This window comes from Spermophilus citellus, assembly GCF_964194105.1.
Source record: "Spermophilus citellus genome assembly, chromosome: 16".
NCBI lineage: Eukaryota > Metazoa > Chordata > Mammalia > Rodentia > Sciuridae > Spermophilus > Spermophilus citellus.
This window is the reverse complement of record NC_138196.1, coordinates 29,313,181-29,340,911: the sequence shown is the minus strand read 5'-3', so window position 1 is coordinate 29,340,911 and position 27,731 is coordinate 29,313,181. Positions and strand designations below refer to the sequence as shown.

General features: G+C 39.3%; 1 protein-coding gene across 1 annotated transcript in view; it reads left to right on the top strand.

Annotated features, from left to right (window-relative positions):
- Window positions 1–27,731, top strand: part of FUT10 (fucosyltransferase 10) — a 90,825-nt gene that overhangs the window by 3,397 nt on the left and 59,697 nt on the right. The window contains exon 2 of the mRNA XM_081269193.1: window positions 2,449–2,743. Within this exon, the coding sequence (XP_081125319.1) occupies window positions 2,449–2,743 (295 nt within the window). The remainder of the gene's footprint in view (window positions 1–2,448; window positions 2,744–27,731) is intronic.

Below are 27,731 nucleotides of genomic sequence, written 5' to 3'. Positions count from 1 at the left end.
ATCCCCAGCCCTCCCATGGCTTTTTAAAAGCCATGTTTTTTTCTTTTAGGTTACTGGTTGTACATTTGCAAAAGAAAGTTAAATGAAAAGATAGTGTGGAGTTATAAGTCAATTCTGTTCCATCAAGCTGCTGGGGAAGAGCTACATTATTCGATTACAAAATTGCTGAGAAAGCTATTGGCAAGGGTTAGGCTTCAGTTTTCAGGGATCGTTTTGCTGTTTTAATGTGGACTTTGGTATCATATGATTTTTTAAAATAGTTTTAGTTGTATATAGACACAATACCTTTATTTTATTTATTCATTTTTATGTGGTGCTGAGGATTGAACCCAGATCCTCACACCTGCTAGGCAAGCGCTCTACCACTGAGCTACAATTCCATCCCCTCATATGATTTTTTAAAAGCTAATAGAATTCCTTACTCCTTTTGGAGTGCTCGTTGGTTGACTTTCAATTTGTGATTCTTACTTTTAGTTGGCCTTAGATACCTTTGAGAATCTAATGAAATTTATAGGCCCTTTCCAGAGACTTGCGGACTCCATGTCATGCATTAGTGACCAGTGATAGGAGTAACAAGGAAATAAAAAAGAAACCATCCTTGGCTGGTGGGGCCTGATGGCCACACAGGAAATGCCTCTGTGGCTGGCTGTGGAGGAATTAACGTAGTCATCCAATGGTTTCCACAGAAGATTGGTTCCAGGACCCTCTGTGGATACCAAAATTGGCAGATCCCCATATCCCTTATTTAAAATGGTGTGCTATTTGTATATAACTCATACATTTTCTTCTGTATACTTTAGTCACCTCAGATTGTTTATAATACCCAACACAGTGTAAAAATTATGTGAATGGTTGTTATGCTTTATTGTTTATGGAATAATTCAAGGGAAAAAAAGTCTATACATGTTCAGTACAGATGCAAATTTTTCTTTGAATATTTTTGATCCACAGTTGGTTGACTCTATAGATGTGGAACTTGCATATACAGAGGGCTGACTGCAGGAAAAATGTAAATGTGCCTTCTTTTAACTGCTTTATGTGCTTGATAGCCTGATCATTGATGTTTAAATTACTGTAAAATAACCCTTTTGATAATATTTTTGTAGGGCCATATTAGCATTAAATCTTAAAATGTGAAAAAGTTTGGAGAACAATTGGTCCTCAGTTTCAATCTCACCACCTCCAGATTACTGTTTCTGATGGCCTGGCTGTCCAGTGACTCTGACTTAGACTATCTTGATGTAGGTAAAAATGCGGTTTTATGTGGAAGGGAGTGGAGATCCAGTCCTTAATGGTTTACTGTGTTGATAACGCAGATTCCAGGAAGTTTTGTTGTTATACTTCATGGTGTCAGTGCAATAGTAGGTATTATTAAAAATATAACTCTCATGTTATGACTTCTTTAATTGCAATAAAGGTAATCCGCTGGTAGTTTACAACTCTTTTTCCCTGGAATGTCATCGTTAGTGTAGATAGGTAAAAACCCTATTATAGTTTTCAAGGTACTAAATGTGCTAGATGCTATATATGCTGATGAAATAGCAGGGAAATGGGTCTAAGTGTTTAGTAGACTTATTATTTTAGAGGCTCTTTTCATGCCCCATATGCTTGGAACCTGTGAATACGTTACTCACCTGGCAAAAAAGACTTTGCATATGGGATTAATGTGATATACCTTGAGGTATGGAAATGCTTTGGTGTGAATATCTCTCAGAGTTCACACGTTGGGAACTTGGTCCTCAATGCAACAGGATTGAGAGGTGGGAACTTTAAGAGGTGATTAGGTCATGAGGGCAGATGAGTGCCTTATGGTGGAAGTCAGTTGTCCCTGGTGTGGGTTCCCGATCAAAGCATAAGTGTGTCTTCCTTTCCTGCTCAGGGACCCCTTGACTTTGTACTTTCTAGCCTCCAGAACTGTAAGAAATACATCTCAATTCTTTGTAAATTACTCAATCTCAGGTGTTCTGGTAAGGCAGCATGATATCGACTAAAACAGGAGATTATCCTGAATCATCCATGGAGGCCCAGTGTAATCACATGAATCATTAAGAGTACAGTCTTTCCTGGCTCTTGTTAGACGGAGAAATATTGTCAAAAGAGCCACAGTCTTCAGTGCTGCTGGCTTTGAAGAAGCAGGAAGGCGGCCTTGAGTCCAGAACTGTGGGCTGCCTCCAAGAGAGAGAAAAGGCTAGAAACTTATTCTCCCAATCTCCAAAAAAGAATAAAGGCCTACTGGCTCCTTGATTTTAGCCCAGTGAGTCTCATTTCAAATTTCTGACCTTCAGAACTGTGTAATAATAAGTGTGTACTGTTTTGAATTATTAAGTTCATGCAAATTTGTTACAGCAATAATAGAAAACTAGTAGGAGGCTAAATCATCAAGATGAATGAGATATGCTGTTGAAAGTTAAATAATGTGACTCTGGTAATAATTGCCTTCATTCTTAGGTCGTGGTTGAGCTAGGAAAATTTGAAAGGAAGACATTTAAAAATTCCAATTTGCAAGATGGACATAAAAAATTGGAGGAAGAGCCTGAACATCTCAATCCATTCCTTCAGAAAGATGCACTGTCCTTGATTAGGAAGAGAAAACTGGAAATTGACAGCTACCCCATCATGCTCTGGTGGTCCCCACTGACCGGGGAAACTGGACGGCTGGGCCAGTGTGGAGCAGATGCCTGTTTCTTCACCATCAACCGGACTTACTGGCACCATCCCATGACCAAAGCGTTCCTCTTCTATGGTAAGTGGGGCTTCTGTCTTTCTTCCTTTGCCTGCTGCCGCCTCACTCCAAAACTGAGTTACTGCATGTTTCCTGTGGAAGAGGGGGTGGAGTTCCCCTTGAAGACACTTGGGTACCCCTGGTTTCCTCTGTGGAAGGCCTGAGCATTTAGCAAATATAAACATCAAGGAAATCTGATCAGCAAAGAAGTGTTTGTCCAGACTAGTTGGTCTTTATGGAGGAGAAGAGAGATTTTTTTTTCTCACCTTTTCACTGTTAAGTTTTGTGCTTTATTACATTTGTTATCAGGGGATTGGGTATTGCATATACACTGACATGACTTCAGAATGTCACTTGTGATGAAAGCCAGGTTTTGATTTCAGTGACAGATTTTTAATTGTACTTAAGCCAAGAATCGTGTTCTTCATTTATTTGACATCAGATTAATCAGAAATAAAAATAAAAAGATTATTCAGTGTCACCTTTCAAGAGTTCTTGAGGCTGATTATTTGTCATGCTGGGATTGAAGGGCAACCAAACCCCAGTAGATGTAGTTTGCAGGATACCAGCAGAGATGGGAATACAGAGTTTCTTGGTGATGAGAGGTGGGGCCAGGGAGACCAATTGGCTAAATGCATGTGAAGCTAATTGCTTCAGTTACGAAGTCAATGAAAGGAAATCTGTTTTAGAGTGGGTATGAATGTGTATATATATATATATATATATGTGTGTGTGTGTGTGTGTGTGTGTGTGTGTGTGTGTGTCTGCTGCTGGCTCTGGAAAGGTAGAACTGTTATCCTCAGTGTTCTGCCTAACAACAGCTTAAATAAAACAGAAAATGGGTTCATTAGAAACTAGGTGGTAGGTATGCCCCACTAGTTGGTCAGGGCTACAGAGCAGTGTTCTGTTATGGGTAAGCATTCAGGGAATTCCAAATACTTAAAAATCCAGAGAAATTTCAAGTACAGCCTAAGTATCTCTTATCTGAAGTGTTTCAGATTTTGTATTTTCTTGGATTTTGGAATATTTGTATGTACATAATTATTATTTTGGGGATGAAACCCAGATCTAAACACAAAATTTATTTATGTTTGAGATATACCTTAGACACATAGCCTGGAGGTAATTTTATACACCTTTTTCTTTTTGCAATTCTGGGGATGGAACCCAAGGGCATTCTACCACTGAGCTATACTCCTCGCCCTTTTTAGTTATTTTGATTTTTTTATTAGTTCATACAGTTATACATAATATTGATGTTATTTCTGGCATAATTATACAAACATGGAATTTAATTTGTCCAAGTCAGTCCCTAGTACTTCACCTTTCCTTCTCTTCCTCCCTCTGCCTGCTCCCTTTCTAGGATTCTACTGGTCTTACCTCCTGTCTTTTTCCAGCTTCCACATATGAGAAAAACAATTGACCTTTGACTTTCTGTGTCTAGCTTATTTTTTTCACTTTTTGAAAATTTGTTCTTTTCAGATATACATGAGAGTAGAATGTATTTTGACATATTATACATACATGGAGTGCCATGTATTCTAATTAGGATCCCATTCTTGTGGTTGTACATGATGTGGAATTACACTGGTCATTTATTCATATAGGAACATAGGAAAGTTATGTCCAAGTCATTCTGCTGTCTCTCCTATTCCCAATCCCCTCCCTTTCCTTCATTCCCCTTTGCCTAATGCAGTGAACTTCTATTTTTTCCTCCTTACCTCCCCAATTTTTTCTTAGCATCCACATATCAGAGAGAACATTCAGCCTTTGGGTTTGGGGGATTGGCTTATTTCACTTAGCACGATGTTCTCCAGTTTATTTGTTCTTCTTTATGACTGAGTAAAACTCCATTGTGCATATATATACCACATTTTGTTTATCCATTCTTCTGTTGACAGGCATCTAGGCTGGTTTCATAACTTGACTAATGTGAATTGTGCTATTATAAACATTGATGTGGCTGTATCACTGTAGTATGCTGATTTTATATCTTTATGATATATAGCAAGAAGTGGGATAGCTGGGTCATATGGTAGTTCCATTCCTAGTTTTTTTGAAGAATCCCCAGACTGGTTTCTAGGGTGGTTGTACTAATTTGCAGTCCTACCAACAATATATAAGTATAGCTTTTCTCCCACATCCTCACCAGCATGTGTTATTATTTGTATTCTTGATAATTGCCATTCTGATTGGAGTGAGATGAAATCTCAATATACTTTTTTGTTTTGGTGGTACCAAAACAAAATTTTATATATATATAAAATATATAATTTTTTTGAGGTTATTGAGAGTAGGATAGTAGTCACCATTTTAGTCATAAGTTACAAATGTTCCTAACTTGGTGCCATTGTTTATCCACTTTCTATATCCTAAAGTGTCCTTTTATATTTGTCCTGTCAGACTAATCTAGTGACTATCCTTTATTTGTTTGGCAAAGCAGGTGAATAATATAATTTTTGATGTTAAAGATTATTCTCTTGAGGCAAAGATATGGCCCAGATGTACTGCAGAGCCAGTCGTTATATGTACCACAAGAGAAATGTCGACAAATCTTTTGGGGTTTCAGAGGCAGGAGGGAGCACATGATTGGAGGGATTAAGAAACGCTTTCTAAGGTCTCTTTCATAAACTAGGAGAGGGGTTGAGGGTGTATCTCTGTGTAGAGCATGTGCTTAGCATGCATGAGGGCCTGGGTTTAATCCCCAGCATCAAAATAAAAAAAAAAATGATCTATTCTCTCTCTCTCTCTCTCTCTCTCTCTCTCTCTCTCTCTCTCTCTCACACACACACACACACACACACACACACACACACACCTCCATACAGATATGGAGAAATTTGAAATTACCCTGAGAGATAATGGAATTGGGCCATGTTAGGATTGGAAGACATTTCATTACGAAGAACAGCATAAATGGGATATGGAGGAAGGAGTGAAGAGTAGGAGCTGAGGTATAACAAGGAGGTTGGCTTCAGCATAGTTCTATAAAAGGAAAAGATAAGGATTGAAGGATATATTGAAACCAGAGCATGGAGAAACTTGAACACTGGCTTATTATGATTTTGCTTCCAATTAGAGGATAATGTTGGGGAGGAGTGAAAGTTGAACAACCTTTTAGAAATCTTTGAACCATTCTTGACTTTAGATGAAGTCTGTCTTCTCTAAACACCCATAAGGTGTGTATGTCATTGAATTGAACATCTATATGCTGTGCACAATTCCAATCATGGAATAGAGAATCAGGAATGGGGGTGATAAACAAAGTAACTGTGGCATTTGGTTTTGTACTGTATGGGCCTTCTCTTCCCTAATAGACGATGGAGCAACATCGATTTATACTTATACCTCTTCCCACCCTAATTTCAAGCACAGTGCTTTGTGTGGAATAGGGTCTCAGAAAATATTCATAGATACTTACAGCCATAAAGGAATCTAACCTCTTCTCTGTAAAGAAAAGAAGACTGCAGCTCTGGGAGGCTAGGCCATGTGCCAAGATTGCATAGCAGTTGGCAGTAGAGGAACCAACCCAGTTTTCTGTCTGAGGACTCTAAACTTTTTATTAAGTAGGTCACTTAAACTGCAGTGGGACTCTGGTGCAGCAGGATTGAAAAGGAAAAGGCAGAAAGAATGATTATGGTATTAAAAGCTGACCTAATTAAGAGAAAAGGAAACTCCAAGGATTATGTGATCGCAAAGCTTCTGTCAACCAGAACATCTTTTGTTTGTCACCTTTGTAACCTAGTTTGTCTTTCTTCTTCCTTAAGATGATTTATTTACTTAATATAAATATATATCTAGTGGCAATAAAGAACTTAATTGGTGAAATATATCAAGTATTGGGTCTTCTTTGAGCCATTTGAGAAATGCAAAGATTTAGCTGCTTGACAATTGCTTGAAAGAAAAATTAAGTGGTCACAAGTGAATAAATTAGTTTTTTGGGGGGTGGGGCTGGGAATGGGGATATTGGATATAGAAATCAGAGCCTCGTGCATCTAAAGCATGTAATCTGCCTACCACTGAGCTACACCCTCAACCAGAAAGGGCTCGTAGTATTGGGGAAGACTTCTTGAAGGACATGAGTTGTGAGGAAGGGTTTATAAAAGAGGTTGTGGATATAAGAGGGGAGAGTGGATTCAGTCATGAAATATCACCAGCAAATCAACAGAGATCAGCATTAGAGTGACAGATGATAAGGGCGTGTAAGTGAACAAGGTGTTTTGGTTGTAAAGTTCCCCTGAATGGTAGTGTCGTTATCTATACTATATATGCATTTCTAGTTTTTGGAGAGTTATGAGGTTCATTTAGAACAAAAAATAGCAAATGTAGTAGGAGGCTTTCTTTGTTTCAGAGGATTCTTTGGGATTTCTCAGTGTCTTGGTGTAATCATGTATAATTAAAGAGAGGGAGGTAGGAGGAGAGCCCAGCTGTTCATATAGGGCCTCTCAAGGGTCAGTCCTCTGGCAGAATCCTCATCCCTCTATGTCTAGTCAGTTTTTTTTAGTTCACCAAGAATCTATCAGACCTTAATGACCTGAATGCTGTTGATTTTTAAAAAATATTTATTTTTTAGTTGTAGTTGGACATAATACGTGTACTTTATTTATTTATTTTTATGTGGTGCTGAGGATCGCACCCGGGGCCTCACACATGCTAGGTGAGCAAGCTACCACTGAGCTACAACCTCAGCCCCTGAATGGTGTTGATTTAAATAGGAGATTCATGTTTATAAGAAAAGCTGAAAAAAATCAATTAAAAAAAAAAAGCGGATTTGTTGGTCACAGGATTCCTGATGTTCATTGTTCCAGGTATTTATTCCCAATGATCGAGTTAGCTTGAAAATGGAATTAGAATCATTAGGTTGCTTAGCAATCTTGGAATTACAGTCAACAAAGCCTTGAGGGATAGATCATCTATAACATGAGAAAGCCTGCTTAGCTTCCTCTGTCCCTCAGAGTAGTGGGAATCCTCCTCACTGTCATTAATCAGTACGTACTCTGTGCTAGGCATAAAGAAACACTCTCCATGTATTCTCTTATTTAAAATGTCCACAACACAATATGTTACCCTAGGTATGATTACCATTTTAGAGAGAGGTAAGTGATTTACAGAGAATGTCAGTGACTTGCATAAGGTCATATGGATGGTAAATGTCTGAACATGTATCCAAATCTGAACATCTGATTCTATAACTTGCTCTAGCTATTCATATTTTACCACACCATGACAGCACAGGCCCTAAGCATGTGTATCAGAACCAGTGTTGTGGAACTTGTGTCCCCTAAAAGCTCATGTGTTGAAGCCTTTGTCCCTATCCAGTGGTATTATTGGGAGGTAATGGAACCTTTAGAAGGTGGAGTATAGTGGAATTAAGTTAGGTCATTGAAGGGATATCCTTGAAGGGGATATTGGAACTCCAGCTCCTGTTTGCCTCCTGATCAACAAGTGGTGATCAGCTTTACTCCACTACATGTTCCTGCTGTGATGTTCTGTCTTGCCACAGGTCCAAAATGGTGGGCCCAAGTGACTTAGACTGAAACCTATGAAATAAATAAGCCAAACCAAATCTTTCCTCCCTCTAGATTGCTTTATCTCAGGTATTTTATCATAGCTGCAGAGACCTAGCACAACCAGCATCTTTCTCCTTTATAAATGTTAAACAGTGGATTCTGTTGCTATTTATGTCTCTCTCATCTAGGTTTCATGCAAGCATTGACTCTTTAGTTTACTCATGTCCCTTTTAGACATTTTATTTGTTTTTTTTTTCCATGGCCGGTATTATTAGCAAACATGATGCATGCAATAAGATCAACCCACATTCTTTGTGTTTTTAATTTTGTCCCTTTAAAACCTTATTAAGGAAGTTAATTCATCGCTCTAGAATTAATTTTCAACTCTAGCTGATCTCCTGCTTTTGTTTTCCCTCTTAGGAATGACAATATTATGATCACTTTAAATTGCAAGCACAGTTTCAGATTTAGTAAATGTAATATTCAGACCCATGTAGAATCCAAGCTTCAAGCATGCCTCATTGTATCTTCTTGCATTTTCCAGATCAGATCCCTGTCATACTGGAAGCCTGCTGTGGACTTTTTGCTCTGTGTTCACTCCTTGATGCTCTTCTTTCTCCCTCAGCAGCTGCTTGGTGGAGCCAGCCAGAGTTGCAGTGAGGAGAGGTGGGGAGAGTGGGGCCTTTATTACCTGGATAGGTAGCTTCATGTCCTCTAAATCTACCAGGTGGTTAAAGCTGATATCCTCAGGAGGGCCTGGCAGATGATAAGAGTGCACTTTTCCCATTCTGGATCATTTTCCTAGTCCTTGGAGTTTCTTTGTTGGACTTCTAGCTTTTATAGTTTTCCTTTCCAGAAAGCTGCATTTCTGCTCTGGGTAGTCACATGGGAAACCCTCCCTGCTACTGGCATCCTACAGAACACATCCAGCTTTTCTTCTCTGGAGGTCTCCTTGCCTCTCCCAGAACTTATTAGGAGGACCAAGACCCCCGACATGTACCTGTGAGATGTGCTCACCTGTCACCCCCACCAGCTTTAGTGGTTCAGCAGCCCTCCTCCACTCTCCTGAGAAGATGGGCCAAGGGAGCTGGACCTCAGCCTGCAGTATTCCTGAGCTGCCTCAGACATGTAGGCACTCTACCCAGCACAGTTCTCTAGATAGCCCCTTTGAAACCAGGGATTCAGGGCAGAGCAGTAGCACTTTCCATGGAAACCCCCTGGTCTCCCTGCAGACTCTTTTCTCCCACCCTTTCTACATTCTTGACCTCGTTGAGGAATCTGTGAACCATGGAATAGGTTCTCCTTTATCCTTTCTATAAATTCTGTGGGTGGAGGCAAGTTGGAGTTTCTGTCTCATATTGGCCTTGGAACCTTGATATTTGTCTTCTTGGTTCATACTGACATCCAGTTTTCTGTGTCTCTGTTGAGAGTTATCACTTGCCAGGCCCCTCCTATGGAGGAGTTGCATGGAAAATAAGCAGATACAGTACCATAATTCTATTACTGTTGACACAGTACCAACTGTGGTGGATTCCTTATGCTGCCTTCCCTTGTGGGTGTCTCCTAAGAACCATTCTCGAGGTCAGAGATTTCTGCTGATCTCATCCATTGCATACATACACTCATTTGTCTCTCCAGAGGTTAATTTTATCTCAGGCTCTGTGCATTATTAAATGCAGATAGTAGATAATTGTCAATAACATGCTAGATTTATTGTGTCTTATTTGGGAGATGGTAAAGAAATGGGCTTAATTGGAATGTTGGTCAGTAACCAAGCTGAACATGGAAAAGAAGGTCATAAGTGAGTGATAGATTTAATTTATTTGTTATAATCAAACATTTTCTGTTAAACAGATGTTCCATTAAATTTTTTTTGTTGTTGTAGATGGACACAGTAACTTTATTTTATTTATTTTTATGTGGTGCTGAGGATTGAACCTCATACATGCTAGGCAAGCGCTCTACCACTGAGCTACAGCCCCAGCCCTTAGACCTTCCATTTTAACTTACACAAATGATTGTGTATTGTTTTATTTAACATGATTACCTCTACTGGGTCTTGAGATGTTATATAAACTAATGCTCTCATGAAGCTCTGTTTAGACTCCTCCAGTGACACTTCCCATCTCATTAAAATTCCAGGTCTTCCCTGTGGCCTGTGAAACTCAGCTTATTGTCCTCCTTCCCCCCATCCCATTCTTCACATTTCCTCCTAGGTCTTCCTCCTTTGCTCACCCCTCCCTCCACTGCTCTGCTGTGTCTCTCAAACTGTCATTGTCTTCCTGCACCTGGGATGTGCTTCCTAGCTTGTTCCTTTACACTAGCCACTTTCCTCACCTTTTTTCTAGAATAGTACTCTATTTCTTCAGTACTCTCTGATGGCAGAAATGCTTGCCTTGCTTTATTTTTTATTTATTTCACCTCCTGAAGTTCTCTTACTCATTTGCTGACTAATTTGAACAGAGCCTTGGGTCCACTGTAGTAGCTCTATTGCTGAGAACCGTGCCTGGCATGGAGCAGGCTTCAGACAACATTAGTCAATGAGTGAGTGGATAAGTGACCCTGGCCTGATCCTCACATACAGTTGAGGAGGAAATGGGAACATTTCAGATTTTATCTTTGTTGGGTTTTGAGATGTTCCATTACTTATCTGTGTTGTGCCTGTCATTCCTCACACAGGAATTCATCAGACCCTATGACGAAAACTCTGCTTTATTTAAATTATATTTTGCTACGTTCATTCACATATGAAGTTGAGTGTATGTTTGGGAATAAGGCTTATTTCCAGCAAACAGATGAATCTGCCCCCATTTTCCAGTTGCTAGAAGCAATCATTTTCAGTTCTAGTTATTTTCTAAGTAACAAGTTCATGTTGTCATTTTTTGGTAATCTTATGACTTTCTGTTTTAGGCATTGTCTGTCAGCCTCCCAAGAAGGAAGATGAGGATTTTAGTTTGTTGATTATTTAGGACTTACATTATTGTAACTCAATACTTTCATTATTATAACTCAATAATATTATAACACAATATTATAACTCATAAGGCATTACCCCTCTGCCTTATATCAATAGAATGTTCTTTCAAACATTCACACCTCAGCTAGGAAAGGAAGCTTATCATTATATTATTTTTACTATCTTATGTAAGTATTTTGGGGCTGTTCTCTTGGTCTGGTCACATTCTCCAGTGAGAATTCTTTGAATTTTTAACATGGAGAGTAATATGGAGATGCCATCCTTCTGGGAGCTGAGTGAGGAAAGACAACTGAACTTCTCAATATCTCATCTGTAAACTATCACTTAATTCTTTTTTCAGCACTTCTTCCTGAACATGCAGCCCAAGACCTTTTCTTTTGCTGCTTACAGGTCAGGTTGGAGAAGTCAGTGTTGCTTACGTACACAGAATATAGTTGTCTGTTAAGTTAGCATTTACAAATCCTTTGCACTGAGTCTCATCGTCACCTTTACTTTTGGACACAGCTAATGTTTTCAGATTATTGAATGCTGGTTGGGGCTGTTTGGGTAGACTAGGTTGTTTGTTGACCTTCCCCACTGTGTGTTTTAGATTTATCCTTCTTGTATCTGGCAAGTCATGTGTAGTTAGTTACCCTCTTTTGTCTCTCTGGGCTTATTTATTTATTTTTTTAAAAGCACAAAAATCCTCTGTCATTAACTGGGCATGGTTCATGCATGCCTGTAATCCCAGCTACTCTGTAGGCAGGAGCATAGCAAGCTCCAGGCCAGCCTAGGCAACTTGGTGAGACCCTGTCTCAAAATAAGAAATAAAAAGGACTGGGAATGTAGCTCAGTGGTAGAGCGTTTGTCTAGCATTTGAGAAGCCCCGGATTCAATCCCCAGTACTGCAAGAACAAAACAAAATGAAAATATCGGGGCTGGGGATGTGGCTCAAGCGGTAGCGCGCTCGTCTGGCATGCGTGCGGCCCGGGTTCGATCCTCAGCACCACATACCAACAAAGATGTTGTGTCCGCCGAAAACTAAAAAATAATAAATATTAAAAATTCTCTCTCTCTCTCTCTCTCTCTCTCTCTCTTAAAAAAAAAAAGAAAATATCTATCAATCATTTAATGAACAGTCAATCTGACCTCTTTAGCACCAAACCTGTTTATTCATGATTAAGCTGACACAATAAAGACCCAAGAAGATCTGAAAAGACTTGCTGAAGTCTTAGAGGAGGAAAAAGAAAATATACTTTGTCTGCCTTGGGATCTGGATCCACAGCATGGATGCCACACACTTACCTGGCATTGTGCCACAGCAGTTTAGCTTGGCCGCTGTTGGACTGGTATTGCACCCATATTCTATCAGCTGGATATGATCATCATTTTTACTAGGTGAAAATGTGTCATCTAAGAGCAACTCCATGAGGGAAAGGCTGACATGGGAACTGGGGCTTATAATCTTAATGCCCAACACGAACTAGGTGCAAACACAGTACTCATTCAGGTATTAAGATGGGAAGGTAAAGAAATGCAAACAGTGGCCCAGACTTTGGTTCTTGGAATAGTTGTGTTGAGTTTTGTTCCTTGTTCATGTAACATAAAGCATGAGTTATTCCTTGAACTTGTGCCAAATTAATTTCTGTCTCTAGAAAGATTCTGTAGGTGATACTAGAATGGTAGAGAACTGAACCCAAGTCCTCTGTCATTTCAATTTCTAAATCTCAAGAATTTATCAGGGTTCTCATTTCACTGTAAATGAGTGGTTCCCAAACCTAGCTCACCTAGGGGTGTAGTTTTAAAACAAACAGTTGGGTACAGTGGTGCACATCTGTAATCTCAGGGATTCAGGAGGCTGAGGCAGGAGGATCGTAAGTTCAAGACCACCCTCAGTAATTTAATGAGACCTTGTCTCAATATTAAAATAATAAAAAGAAATGGTAATGTAGCTCAGTGGTAAAATGCCCCTGGGTTCAATCCCAGGTGTCAGCTGCCACATAGGAGCTGAGCGCCCCCTAGCTTTGAATGGTGGAAATGTGGAGGCTTCCCCAACCCAGAGGCAGGTGGATCCCCATTTCTGCTCAGCAGAGGAGCACAGCTTTGGGAATGGGCATTACCCAGGGGGAGTGGACTACCCTTTGTAACATTCCCCCCTGCCTTATATGGACAGAATGTTCTTTCGAACAGCCTCCCCCAATAAAACCGAGCTGGAGGTATGCTCCCTCTCTTTCTTACCTGCTTTGACTCCTTTGTAGGAGCTGGGTCAGAGGGGCCGTCACAGAACCCAAAGAAAAGGTATTTCTCTGTCTTTGTGTGATTATTAAATGCCATCCCAGTTCTCCTGGAGTGACCCTGACTGGTTTAGTCAGGTGTCAGGAAACACAGGTAACAAACAAAAACAAAGAAACAACTTAATTTCCTGGGCCCCATTCCAAACTTACTCCTTCAGAATCTCTGCTTTTGAAATTTCATACTGTCAGAAATATGTCAGTTTGTCCATGTGAGAGATTGATTTTTCTCTCTCTCTTTTTTTCTTTTGGTGCCAGAGCTGGAACTAGGACCTCATTCATGCGAAACATGTGCTATATCATTGAGTTACACTGTTAAAATAAATTTTCCAGAAGAAAATGTAATTGTAACGTGCTGGTTTAACTTAGTAGTAAATAGTATTTATACTTTTAATAATGAAAACCCTGGATACAGATTTAATAAAAAATGAATAAAGTGAAGGACAAAAGTGTGGGGCACAGAGTGACATGGGACAGTTAAAACCTACATCTTCCACAACAGCAAGAAAATAGGTGTTACCTAAAACTGAGAGACTAAGAAATAGCATGTTATTCAGATATTTTTGAAGCATAAGTACAGAAGAAACATCTGAAAGAATTAGAGCATCATCTGTCCTATGGAAATGGGGGGTGGAATGTTTTATGTGATCTCCTGATAAAACTATGTGTGGTATTTCACTTAAAAAGCTCTGTGTGGGTCTGGGGCTGAAGCTCAATGGAGAGTGCTTGCCTAGCACGTGTGAGGCACTGGGTTCAATCCTTAACACCACATAAAAATAAATAAAATAAAGTCGTGCTGTCCATCTCCAACTACAAAAAATAAAAAAAAATCCATATTACTTCATTTGAAATAAATAAAACTTAATTAACAAAGACATTTTGTCTTAAGAGGTAGGTAAGCACAAAATATAAAAAATTGTTAATAAACTGTATGACTTCTAGGCTCTTTTGCTTTATATCTTTATGGAAAAGTATTGATTACTTAAAGAAGTTATTATTTCTTATAGCCAATATACTCATTTATTTCCAATAATGAGTATATTGGCTATAATATAACTTTATTTCCAGTCTTTCCAGTTAAAAAAAATAAATCAACAGAGGTTTGCCCCATTTAGTTTGATGTAAGGGCAAAGGCTTTACTGAGCCTCATAATATTTAGTTTTAAGGGTTGTTCAGTAAGAGTAGGGCTTCTCTTGGCCTTTTCCCTGACTTAGCATCTCCCTTCTTTTTTAAACCCTCTCTGTTCTGGCATATGGAAATAAAAGGATGAAAGAAAGAGCAAAAGTGGCTGGAGGTCTGACTGCATTTCTCAGGTTGACATTAAACATTGGAAAGGAAGCAGAGAAGTGATGAGTTCTCATTCAGGCACTTCCCTTCCATCTGGCAGCAGGAGGTAGTGGACAGATTTCAGGACTGCGGTTTCAGCAATTTGGGCCAATGGAAATGCTGGCACTGATCCAGTTCCAGGCAGATTCTCTGATACCCAGAAATCCTCCGAGACAATCTGGCAGCTCCATTCTTCAGACCAGATGACATATCTCATAGACATACAGAATGTAGCTATGCAGCTTTAGTGGATGTGTTTCTCTTTGCTCCTGAAAATTAGAACAAAACAAATTAGACCAAAGAGTAAGGATGGCAGGACTTTGTTCCCATAAATTTTTACATTCACGGTTGATTCACTTATCTAGACTGTTCTATGGCACAGATTTGGGTTGCTTGGCCTTTGCAAGATGGGGATGCTAAGAAGAGTCAACTGCTGTTGGGTGAGATCAGCGAGTTCTGTTTCTCACCTGGCCTGCTTTATATACTTGTTGCATTTGCTGAAACTCCCCTCAAATGTTAAAAACTCTGTTTATTAGTGAAAAAATCATTCCTCTGTTGAAAGTCAACTGCAGTGCTAATAATAGAAATAAGCACAAAGATCTAGTGTCTTAATTAACAGTGGTTATTAGACAGAAGATAGTGCAATGTTCTGATCTTTAATCCATTAAAACAGCTAACTTGATGGTTTGGATTCCGGTGAATTAGTCTACATAATTTTATTTATTTGAGGAAGCAGTATGCTATAATTGTCATTATTTGGGAGAATTTGAGAGTATGTCAGGGTGTATCTGTGGTTCACGTTGAGGTCTCTTCTTTATTTCTTTACACACCTGGTATCTAAGAGACATTTATTGTACGTCTCTCCTTGTGGAGGCACTGGGGTTATAAAACTAAAACCCTCTGCCTTATGGAGTTTATGAAATTCATAAATAGGATGTGACCAGATAGACACAGGCATTTTGACTTTAGGCTGAGCTGCCAGGGAAACCTCTCTGAGGACTAACCCTTGAGGTTTGAGAAGTATAACACACACACATTTTGGTTCTTTTTTTTTTTTTTTTTTTTTGTGTGTGTGTGTGTGTGTGTGTGTGTGGTATTGAGGTTGAACCCAGGGCATTATGATGCCCAGCAAGTGCTCCACTACTGAACTATCCCTCCAGCCCTAAGAAGTTTGATATAAGCTAAGAGCTATGGGAAAATATCAGAAGGTTTTAAGCAGGGGTGGTATGATCTGATTATTATTTTGTTTGGTTCTGATTTATGTTTTTAACACTCCCTCTGGCTTTTCTGGAGAATGGATTGGAATGTAAAAGTGTAAAATAAGTGGAAGTTATGGTGCCCTGGACGAGGGTAGGAGGCAGGGAAGAAAGAAAGAGATGGGTAGATTTGAGATGTGTCCGAAGACAGAATGGGTGTCTTGCTTATGGCTTAACAGTATCTCTATGTATATGTGGGGCCAAAGAGAAAAATTAACTCAGCTTCTTCGTTTAACTCATGGCCTCTCAGACACTTTGTTTGACCTCATCTTATCAACTTACCACAACTATGATGCATAAGAAATATAAATTGAGTTATTCATTTCCTTCCTGACAGGTGAAAAAAATCAGTAAACTATTGATCATTAAATATTTTGCTTTCACAGGCATATAAATATTTAATCCTTAATGTTATTGAGATCTTCATATTTTACTTTCCTGAGTATGGGTACTTTAGTTTTACATCCAAATCATTGGTAGCTACATATTTTAGTTGTATGTGAGGACCAGTGGTTAAAATCTAAATGTGCAGCTGATTTTACTACCCCAAGATTTTAGCATCTAAAAATGTAAATACAAATTCTTTAGACTACTTCATTTACTGATTGGCATTTTAATCAGTACTTCTAGGAGAAAAGCATCCAGAGTCATTTATGCATGTTTTTAAAATTGTTACTTTAATTGTACAAATGTATGTTTTTTCCCTAGTAGTGGGGGTACTACTAAAAATTAAACTCAGAGGCACTTAACCACTGAGACACATCCACAACTCTATTTTTTTATTTTATTTAGAGACAGACTCTATTTTTAAATTTTATTTAGAGACAGGGTCTGTCTCACTGAATTGCTTAGTACTTCACTTTTGCTGAGGCTGGCTTTGAACTTGCAATTCTCCCTACCTCAGCCTCCCTAACCACTGGGATTAAAGGCATGGGCCACTGTGCCCAGCTGTAGGAGTCTTTTTTAAAAAATATTTTTTAGTTGTCAATGGACCTTTACTTTATTTATTTACTTGCAGTGCTGAGAATCGAACCCAGTGCCTCACATATACTAGGCAAGTGCTATACCACTGAGCCACAACCCCAGCCCCAAGTAGGAGTCTTTTGAAAGTGCATAATGTTTGTTTCACTTGCAACTGAATCTCTTGCGTCTGTGACTAATTCTTTAGCCCACTCTTTGTCTTAGTCCTGGTACTCTAGAGCTATAACTTATTGGAGAGACAGTTCCAGGGAGCAAGAGTGAGAGAAAAGGGAGGTGGTGGTTGGAAGGAAGAAAAGGAAGTACAAGATGGTACATTTCACCATAAGACAACTCTGTGAGAAGTCTCTGGAGCAGCCGTGTGAAACATGTGTCTTGGAACTGGGAAGAAGGAAGAACTTATTTGCCTCTTCCTCCCTGTCTGCTTCCTGACTTTCATTGGTCTGAGTTTCTCCAAGGTACTTTGAGTCATGTTATTTGGTCCCTGGGGTAGACTCTGAGTAAGCCAGATATAATGACACCTCTGCACACCAGCCAGCAAGCTAGCCCATGGGTGAGTATGCTGGCTGGTCTTGGCACCTGCCCTGCAGCAGTGGCAGAGAAGTCCCCAGAGAAGGTGAGACCCTGTCAGGTTATGTGTGAGTCCCTCAGAGAGCCAGGAGCAGCTCTGCAGTGGACCTGGGTGATCTTGCAGGATGATTGCCACCATGGAAAGTGGAGATGGATGTCACTGAGTCTTTCTCTAAAGGGGGTCAGAACCTCCTCTCTTGGGCCTAGGATAATGTGCTGATGCCAGATGGCTTCATCAGAAAACCAAGGTCTGGTGTTACCCCGACGGGCTCTTGACAGTTTCTGCAGAAGTGTATGAGTGATGAGGGGAAGGAAAAAAGAGGTAATTAAATAGTATTTTTTGTTTGTTTTGCTAGTGGGAATTGAACCCAGGGGTACTTGACAACTGAGCTACATTGGTGTTGCTCAGGCTGGCCTCGAACTTGCGATCCTTTTACCTCAGCCTCCTGAGTAGCTGGGATTATAGGCATGCACCACTGTGCGTGGCTGAATACCCTTTTTGTTTATTTGGTTTGGTTTGGTTTTAAAGTATCCATGGAGCTGAATTAGACACTATGCCATAATTAGCAGGGTCATTAAAGAAGAATTGGAAGTGGCCTTCTCCACTGGCCTTTCCATCCTTACTTGCCCCAATGCTGCCATATGTGTTTTTTTTTTTTTTCTCTTCAGTGGTTACCCTAGATTGTTCTGGAATGATGGGTGTGGCCAAGGTGCATTGGTCAGGGTGGAGAGAAAAAATAACTAGGAAGAGCAAATACAAGAGGATGAATAAGATCAGGTTCAGGAGACTCCTATAGATAAAATAAAGTGCTTAATGAGCTGCTGCAGGACAACTATGGAAAGAATGTTCAATTAATGATTTTAAATGCATCAATATGCTGTAAGGAAAATTTAAAGCAGTGTCAATTTCTTTTGAAGGACTTAAAGATCTTGGCTATCCTATTTATTATCCTAAAGATCCTTTTATAGTTTTAAAAATACAAATGGAATTAGCCCAAATAATTTAACCTTTATGATAGCTAAATATTACTATTTGGGCAACTTTATAATAAGTGGTACTTTTTAATGTATTCTAATAGTATACTTTTTAGTATTTTGTCCTTTTGAAAAAAACAATATATTCAGCATTTTTGGATAGCAGGAACTGTGGTGTGGAAAGAACATTGATCTGAGAATCAGATCATCTAAGTTTGAAGTCCAACTCTTGACACTAGTCGTGACCAGTCTAGACTAGCAATTCCCAAATCCAAATGCATATCTGAACTACCTGGAAAATGAAAATGACATCATTTTTGTTTTCCATTCCATACCAAATCAGCCTTCTCAGCAATGAGGTTCAGTAATCTGTATTTTCTTTTTCTTTTTTTTTTTTTTTGGTACTGGAGATTGAACGCAAGAATGGCTTTACCTCTGTGCTATCTCTCCAGTCCTTTTTATATGGTATTTTGAGGCCGGGTCTCCCTGCATTCTTGAGGCTGGCCTCAAACTTGTGATTTGCCTGCCGTAGCCTCCTGAGTCACTGGCTCCTGAGTCACTGGCATTACAGGTTCTGCCTCACTGCAACTGGGAAGAACCTGTATCCTTTGTCAAGCTTCCTTGGCCATTGTGGCCAGTCAGTGGTGAGGCACTGGGGACAGTTCCTAGGTGATCTCTAAGGCGGCTTCTATTGCTAATGTTTTATGATTTAATATAAAATGTCCAAGTTTCATTATGGGAACTTGCAGATGTATATTTGGTTTTATCTCCTGTTGTTGTTCTCACATGCTCATTATTTATTTGGTGCTATGATAACAAAATATCCCATTATAGCATTATATTTTCTGAAAAATGAAATTTGCTTGAAGACATTTGCCTTGTGACAAAGTTTCCAAGATTGGTTTGTGTTGAAAACAGAAAAATGTTTCTCGAAATGTGAGTTTTGATAATTCCTTCAAAGGAATTATACAGTGAGGGTATTTTTCTAGCCACACGGGAATAATTTAGTCTTTGAGGAGCACGTCATTGTTGGACATGTACAAAACATGTTAGCTTTTCATCACTGTGACAATGTACCTGAGGTAAGTAACTTATAAGAGGGAATGGCTTATTTTGGCCCATGGTTTCAGAGGTTTCAGTGCATGGTTGCTTGGCCCTATAGTTTTGGCCCTGTAGTGACACAGTGCATTATGGCAGGAGTATGTGGTAGAGGAAACAGCTCTCCCTAAGTCAGAGAGACAGGGAGGGGCTGGGATCCCAATATTATCTTAAAGTGTGTGTCCCCAATGACCAAAGTTCTTTCCACTGGGTGCTTCAGTCACTCCCAATAGCTGCACAGGCTGGAGACTAAACTTTCAACACATGGTCCTTTTGGGGACATTTATTGAAACCATAACACAGAATCTGGTGATTTCTGAAAGTGTTAGACCCAGTGGCCTCTGCTTAGAGGCTGATCTAAAGTATGGATCCAGGAGGGATGAGGTAGAAATCTTCTACCCTCTCTACCTGGAGAACACAGACCCAGAATGCAGTCTCCAATGAGAATTTGCATGATGCCATAAAACCACAAAACTATTGAGGCTTTGCGGGGGTAGGGGACATTTGACTTAGCTTTCTTCTATAGTGCTCAAGTTACTAGTTTCCTTTAAAACAATCTTTATAAATTCCCATATGACCAAGCACTATAAAGCTCCAATTTCCAAAACTCAAGTCTTTGACAAATGATTGACTTCAGCCATCTGTATTCCTTTTATTCTCAAGGCACCTAAATGCTAGTTTTTATTTTCATATATGACATTCAGCAGTTTGCAAGCTGCCTAGTTAAATTGTCCCTTAGTTTGAAGTGAAGTCAAATGATCACATTTTAATTTCCCAAGTTGCCTACTTTTAGCCTATAAATTCAGTTTTTCAAACAGTCCTTGTTTGGAAGTGTTTGGAAAATATGTGGAGAGGGGTTGAAGGTATAAAGATGAAGTGAGATTCTTTCTTTTTCATGGCAATCAAGTTACTTCTGCTTCTGCTCATCCTAGACCTCAGGTCCTCTGGGCCGGTGCTCTGTCTGCAAAGCTAGCATTGATGTTTGGCACCAGTAGACCATTATGAGCATACAAGTAATTGGTTTTCTCAGTGACTATCAGGTGGTTGGTAATGGTGGTAGTGGTATAGATGGTAGTAAATTTTACTACATGGCAGGTTTAAATATGAACCATATTGAACTTTTTTTTTTGTCTGTTTTTTGTTAAGATCAAACTTTTCTCCTTATTGCTTGTACCCATATCTCCTCTGCCTTGTTTACAGAGCAGCATTTTTGGGGGTGTGTCTGCCCTTTCTTCTATTCTCCTCCCCTTTTTCCTCCTTAGTCTCCTCAATTGCTTCAGGCCTTTTTGTCATGAATTATAGAAAGTATACATCTTGTTTGTGAACCTCATTATGCTTTATTTTATGTCACATTATTCTTGGGAAGCAAGAGGCTGATAGTTGTTTCACATTAGCCAAATTGCTATTAAACACTCAGACTGACAGAAAGAGCTTCTTTCATGATGAATGAAGGCCAGTCTAATTTTGGCAGGGAGAGGGGTAAGTGAGGCACATCATAACTAGTCTTTATACTCCAAAATTTCTTGAGAAATTCAGCAGTTTAAGGGAACTATGTGTGGTCTGAGTCGGAAGCACTGGACTGAATTCATCTCACCACTCGTTAAATCTGTAATATTGGCACCACTACTTAATCTCATCACGTATCTTTATTTGTAAAGTAAAGATAGTAAAGCAATTCTTTATGTTTTTGTGATGTGTAAAGATAATTCCTAGAAAATACTCATTATAGCACATGAGGCATGGTAGAGGCTTAATAGATTGTGCCAGAGACTTACCATCATGCTTATGTTCAGATGAACTGCCAAATAAAGTTAAAAAGCAGTGATAATAGGAGTCTATAATATATTTAAAAAGGAAACTCATTGAGTTTTTTTTTTTGGGGGGGAGGGGACCAGAGATTGAACCCAGTGACACTTAACTACCAAGCCACATCTTCAGCCCTTTTTTTGTATTTTATTTAGAGACAGGGTCTCACTGAGTTGCTTAGAGCCTTGCTTTTGCTGAGGCTGGATTTGAACTTGTGATTCTCCTTTCTCAGCATAGCAGACTCAGTAATAGGGTGACTGTGCACTTGCTGGCCCATGACAACTGGGCTTTCACCCACAGTACCTGCATCCAGTTGGTGCTCCGAGTCACTCTTCAAAGGGTCACATGTGTACCATAAGTGATATGGTTGGTTATCCCAGAGAGATATATTCCTAATGGGCATTGAGGGGGCTGAGTTATCAATGGAGTTTCCTCTGGGTCCTGGCAGGATCTCTTGCCAGATCACAAGTGACTAGGTGCTGATTACAGTTGCAAAAGGAGAGGTCCACTGAGGTCAGAACACTAGAGGCAGAAAAAAAACACCATTTGCTGCCCATGGTCCCAACTTCCATCCCTCTCTTAACAACTTCAACCAATCTGAACTCCTTTTAAAGTAAGGAACCCAGGTCATTAGTTTGCATTGAAGATATAAAGGTCACATTAAAAAACAGATCTGTAGGTAGATGTTTTTCTTAAAAAAAAAAAAAGCAACAAGAAACAGCCTCCTATTCATCTTCCTGTTGCCTCCTATCATTCCTCCTTTATAAAAAAAATTCCTCGGGAAGCATACCACAGCCATTTCTATCTTCCCATCTTCTCCTTTACTCCTCAACTCTGCCTGGCTCTGGCCCCATCCCTCCACTGAAATAGCTCTTGCTAAATTATCAGACATCTCTGTTGCCAAATCCATCACATGGTTAAATAAGATGAAGGCATTTCCCAGTACATGTCCTGTTAGACTTCTCAGTGATATTTGACATTGATAACTAAGTCCTCCCTCCTAAAATGCTTTTCTTTGCTTTTCCCACCTAACATTTCTGTTTTTTTTTTTCCCTCTTCATTTTTTTTTCTGCCTTTGCAAGGCTGAATTTCTCTAGCTGGCCATTGAATGTTGAAATTTTTCATGACTCAACCCAAAGCACTCTGTTTCTTACTTAGATTTTCTGGGCTGGTAGTTCATAGTCCCATCAACCTATATGCTCACTCTTTATAAAAATTTGCAGTTAAAAAATACATAAGATCATGTTTGTAATATAAAGGGAAATAAGTTATATTTAATAAATATTTTAATATGTATGTGCTTAGGCATGTAGAAAGCATCGCCAACAAGCCAAATAGTTTGTACCTCTGTGTAGGGATCATCAAGGGTGACTGTGGGCATTTTTACATAGAGTCCACACTGTAGAAGGACAGAGGAATGTTGTACTGATACTCATGTACCATGAGCACAGATGTGGTTTTTCTGAACTGGTGAATAGCTCTAAATAATAAACAAGAGTCCACTTTTCCTTTAATTTAGACGGTTCTCACATTCCTGAAAAATTCAATGTAAATTGAAACTAGTCAAGAAATATAAGCCTGGGTGTTTATGTGTAAGATGAGTTAGAATTCAGGCTCAGATAATTAGAAACAGGTTTTTAAACCTTCATGACATGTGGAACATGGGCTGTTTCTTCTCTGAATTGTGTTGTGATTTGCAAGATGACTGGCATCCCTGGTCCCCTCAGACTGAATGGCAGTAGCAATCCCAAATCACAGTAAGACATCTGCTCTATCTCTTCCACCCTGAAAATTTTCCAGAAGCCTCCTAGATGTCTTGTTCCCTAAAAAGCCCCCAGGGATCTGCTGTGGTTTGACTGTCTCCCCCAAAGTCCATTGTTGGAAATGTAGTCCCCCATGCAACAGTCTTGGGAGGTGGGGCCTAATGAGAGGCGTTTAGGTGTGAAGGCTCTGCCCTTGTGAATGGACTAAAGTCCTTATCTAACAAGGATGGGTTAGCTATTTTGGGAATGAGTTTGGCCCTTTTTGCTCCATCCTCATGCATGCTGTCTCTCCTTATGTGATGCCCTCTGCCATGTAACAACCTAGCAAGAAAGTGGTTACCAGAGGTGGCCCCTCCATCATGGACGTCCTGGCCTGTAGAACATAAGCCAAACAGATTTCTTTATAAATTACCGAGTGTGTGGTATTCTGGTTCAGCAGCACAAAATGGACTAAGACAGGTTCCTATTCAGCGGGAAGATTACTGCCCTAAGAGGCCTCCTCCATGACCCAGCTGGCAGCCTACATGCAGATAACACATGTACGTACACCTTCATTCTGGCTCTCTTCAGCACTCCACATGTGAATATCCTATTGTGTACTCAATTTCCACTTTAAGAATCACTCCAGTCTCAGATCATGGGTATGGTGTCCATCTGTTTATGCACGTCAGAAAACCAAGAATCATCCTCAGAACCCTCCTTTATCTTAGCTTGTATGGGTATCTAATCCGTCAAAAGATTGTTTTAATTCTATAGTGTTTCCTAAAACTGGAAAATAAGTTTTTACATGTTTTTCCTAATCTCTTCTTTCAAGCTCTGCCGTGACATCTCAAACCTAAATTGCCATAGCCTCTTGCTTGGACTCCCGTGGCAACCTCCAGCTCAGCCCTCTTGCAGCCATGCAGCCTTTCCTGCTGCCCCTCTTTCTGCTCTCCCCTTTCCTCTGCCTACACTAACCATTTTGGTCCCTTATAATTAATTAGTATGCTCCTTTCTACCACAGACCTTGTAACACGTGCTGCTTCCACTTCCGGAACATTCCTTCTTCCTTAGTCCTGTTTATTCCACTCACCCTGCAATCTCAGCCTTTGATGCCATCTCCAGAAAGACTTCTTTGACCTTCCTGACAGGGTAAAATCCCCTATCATAGGCTCTCAAAGTATTTTATAACACCTCTGAGTTCTGGTGTTACGTTTATTTATATGATTATTTGATCAATGCAGTGTATGAGAGCAAGATAATTTTCTGATTTTTCTTGCTATTACATCTTTAATACTGAACACAATACCAGGCACACACAGAAGGCTCTCAATAAATGCTGCCCATTGCCAAAACCTGCAAGATTTTTGTGGCAAGAGCAGTCTCACTCATTGACAAGAGGGGGCAGCAGAGAGCTGCCAGAATCGAGGTTTCTGTCTTTGAGGTTAGTAAATCTAGTTTGTCAGGATGTTTAATCAGGAACAGAGGAGGAGAGGGAGAAATGTCAAAGTGGAAACTTGAGAAGCAAAAGCATACTTTATCCAGGAGAAAAATGGAGTGAGTGTGAGGAACTTCTAGCTGGAGTTGGTGAGGGGGCTGGAGGGAATCTCAGCTGTGAGTGAAGCCGCAGTTGGTGGTCAGGCCTTCTGCTTCTCACTAGTCCCTTCTGGGTGGGGGGAGGGGGGGAGGTCTTGTCCCCATATACATGAAAGCTGTAACTATATAGACAGAGGCAGAACAGTAAGGGGAGAGAGCAGTTTTTTCTTGCTGACAACAGCTTTACTTTGGAAGCTTCTTGCACAACAGGTGATAGCAGTTCTATTCCTCCATGGGGTATAGGACTAACAGGTTGGACCTTGGGACAAAAAAAGGAGGGAGAGGACTATAAACTAACATTTCCAAAATTCCCTCTGTGTTACAGGCACATGGTAGGATAAGGTCAATATTTTCTTCATTTGAAAGATGAGCGAGCTGTGGCTCAGAGAGTTATAGCAAGATACTTAAAATCATATTCATGTGGATAAAGTAAAATTTTAAACTCATTCCGTTGGCTGAAAATAACAAATTCTTTCTAATATATTCTGGTGATTTATTAAAGATTTTGTAATGACTGTTTTTTATTTGCCATTGAAGAGAAAAATACCCTTTTCAATTATTTGTCATATTAGTAGGTTCAAAATTTACAATTGAGGGGCTGGGAGCATAGCTTAGTGGTAGAGATTTTGCTCAGCATGCTTGAGGCCCTGGCTTCTATCTCTAATACTGACAAAATAATTTTTACTGGAACTATTATCCCTGTTTATATACTTGTTGGTTTTGGGGAAGTTAAGCAAACCATAGGATATAAAATATTTCATTTTAGGCTAAGAATGGGCAATATCTAATTGCCGAAAAAAGACTCAGGATTTGAAATGTTCAGTTTCTACGTGGTATGCCTGCGGGGGTCAAAATATGTCTGGAATTTTCCTCCTGATTTTATCCTGAAGGATGCAAACATTGTGAATTTTCTTAGTCAAAGTGTTAATCAGGTAGATACCAATGTAGGAAATTTACAAATGTTTACAAATCATGAGTCAAAATCTGAACTACTTTGGAGTGGAAGAATTTCTGACCTTAACTAGGAGCTTTTGTGAGATCTTCCAAGAGAATACGTCTTAGTAGAACACATACCACCTTTACTGTAGGTGTTGACTGTCCCATGCCTTGAGCACCCAGGACCCTTTTCTTCTGAATAAGTGTGGATGAGGGTCCTTCGCTTAGAGTGGAGGAGCATACTTGAAAAACCTAAAACTGGTAAAGTTGGGGGAGACACATGGTCTCTGTTACCTAACAGCAGAGGAAAAAAACTTGGAACTGAACCCGTGTTAAAGTTTTGGCAGGGAGAAATATGTGATTTTTATCAAATAGTAAATAATGCTTAGGAACAAATCACATTCTTCTCATTACAAAGGAAGGAGTGTGGTGAAAAGCTGGTGGTTCTTACTGTCCCCCCCCCCCCCCCACCACCACCACGTCTTCTTTTTTTCAGGGGTGGCTAGGAGGCATTAAGGTGGACCTTTGGTCATTTAATCTCTCCATTTCACCCCCAGGAATGATTTAGACATCATCTGATTTGCCTTGTTCCTCTTAACTAGATAATTTCGTGTAAGCAGTTATTAATGACAACAATATCCATGTCCTATTCAAAAATAACCAAGGTTTCCGACACATAATAAAATGGCTTCTGAAAACCACTTGTTGCCCAGTTTGCTTACTGTTCTTTGAACATCCCCATGTGTCAAACTTTTGCCCAGTACTACATGTGATGCTAGAAGCATCTGTTCTCAAGGAACTGAGGACAAATAGAGGGTTCTTTGCCCCAACCAAGGAAATAGTTGTTTGGAACTCAGAACATATTTCCTGCTTAATTAACCATTATCTAGATTCCAGGACTCTCCATCATAATCTTTTGAGTCCATAATGAAGCCAAGCTATTCAATTATAAAATCAATCCAAGCCTGAATTCTAGGTCGGAGAAATACGGGACTGATCACATGGAGAGAGCAGAGGATCTAAGAAGTGAGAATGCAGCATTTAAAGATTTAAGTAAATGTCTAGTTTACAAAATTCAAGATGTTTTCTCATGAAGTGACACTGGAGGGCAGTGTGTACAGTGAAACCTTGAAGCAAGCTACTGAATTTTATCATTTCCAGTTAAATTTTTTAGAAATATTCAAGTATCACCCCTTAATTCTTCCCATTTCATTACATCAAGGGAAAAAGGCATTGAAGTTATATGCATAATTAAACACATCTTTAGAGGATGAAAGATTTTGTTAAAGTAATACCCTAAAAAATCAAATAATATTAATTTTTTAATTAGAAAAAATCAGTTCCTATTTTACCTACTTCTCTCTCCTGTAGTTTCTTCCAGAATTGATGTTACTATTTTAAATAATATGTACATTTATTTCTTGAAGCAAATGGTTATTTGGTTTATTTGTAAAGAATTACCCTAGACACATACATCTCTGTAGCCCCCAAATCTAATATAATCCAATTATGTTACCTTAGAAATCATAGGCTGTATGTAATACAATTGTTATAATCTTAATTTTTATCATGGAAATTTTTATATGCAAACAAGAGCAGATGGAATGAGAAATGCCCTAAAAATCTTTGTAAACTTCAGCAACTGCTGATTTAATCTTATTTGGATTTGAGTATTCCTCCCTTATCTTGAATAAATCCTAAACATCATACCATTTATCAAGATCATTTAAATTATTATTAACAATGAGAATATTACTAGATATAGAGCCATATTTGTGTATTTTATTTACATAAAACTAAGTATCTCAAAATTAATTAATTAGTTTAACAGGCTTCTTTCAGATATATCAAACACATATTCACATATATAAATTTTAAATAAATGGTCTAATATAATAGGTGATGTACCAATTTTATTAATTTTGCAGCTCCCTCTTTCTTCTTTAAACTAAATTTGTTGTTCTCTAAC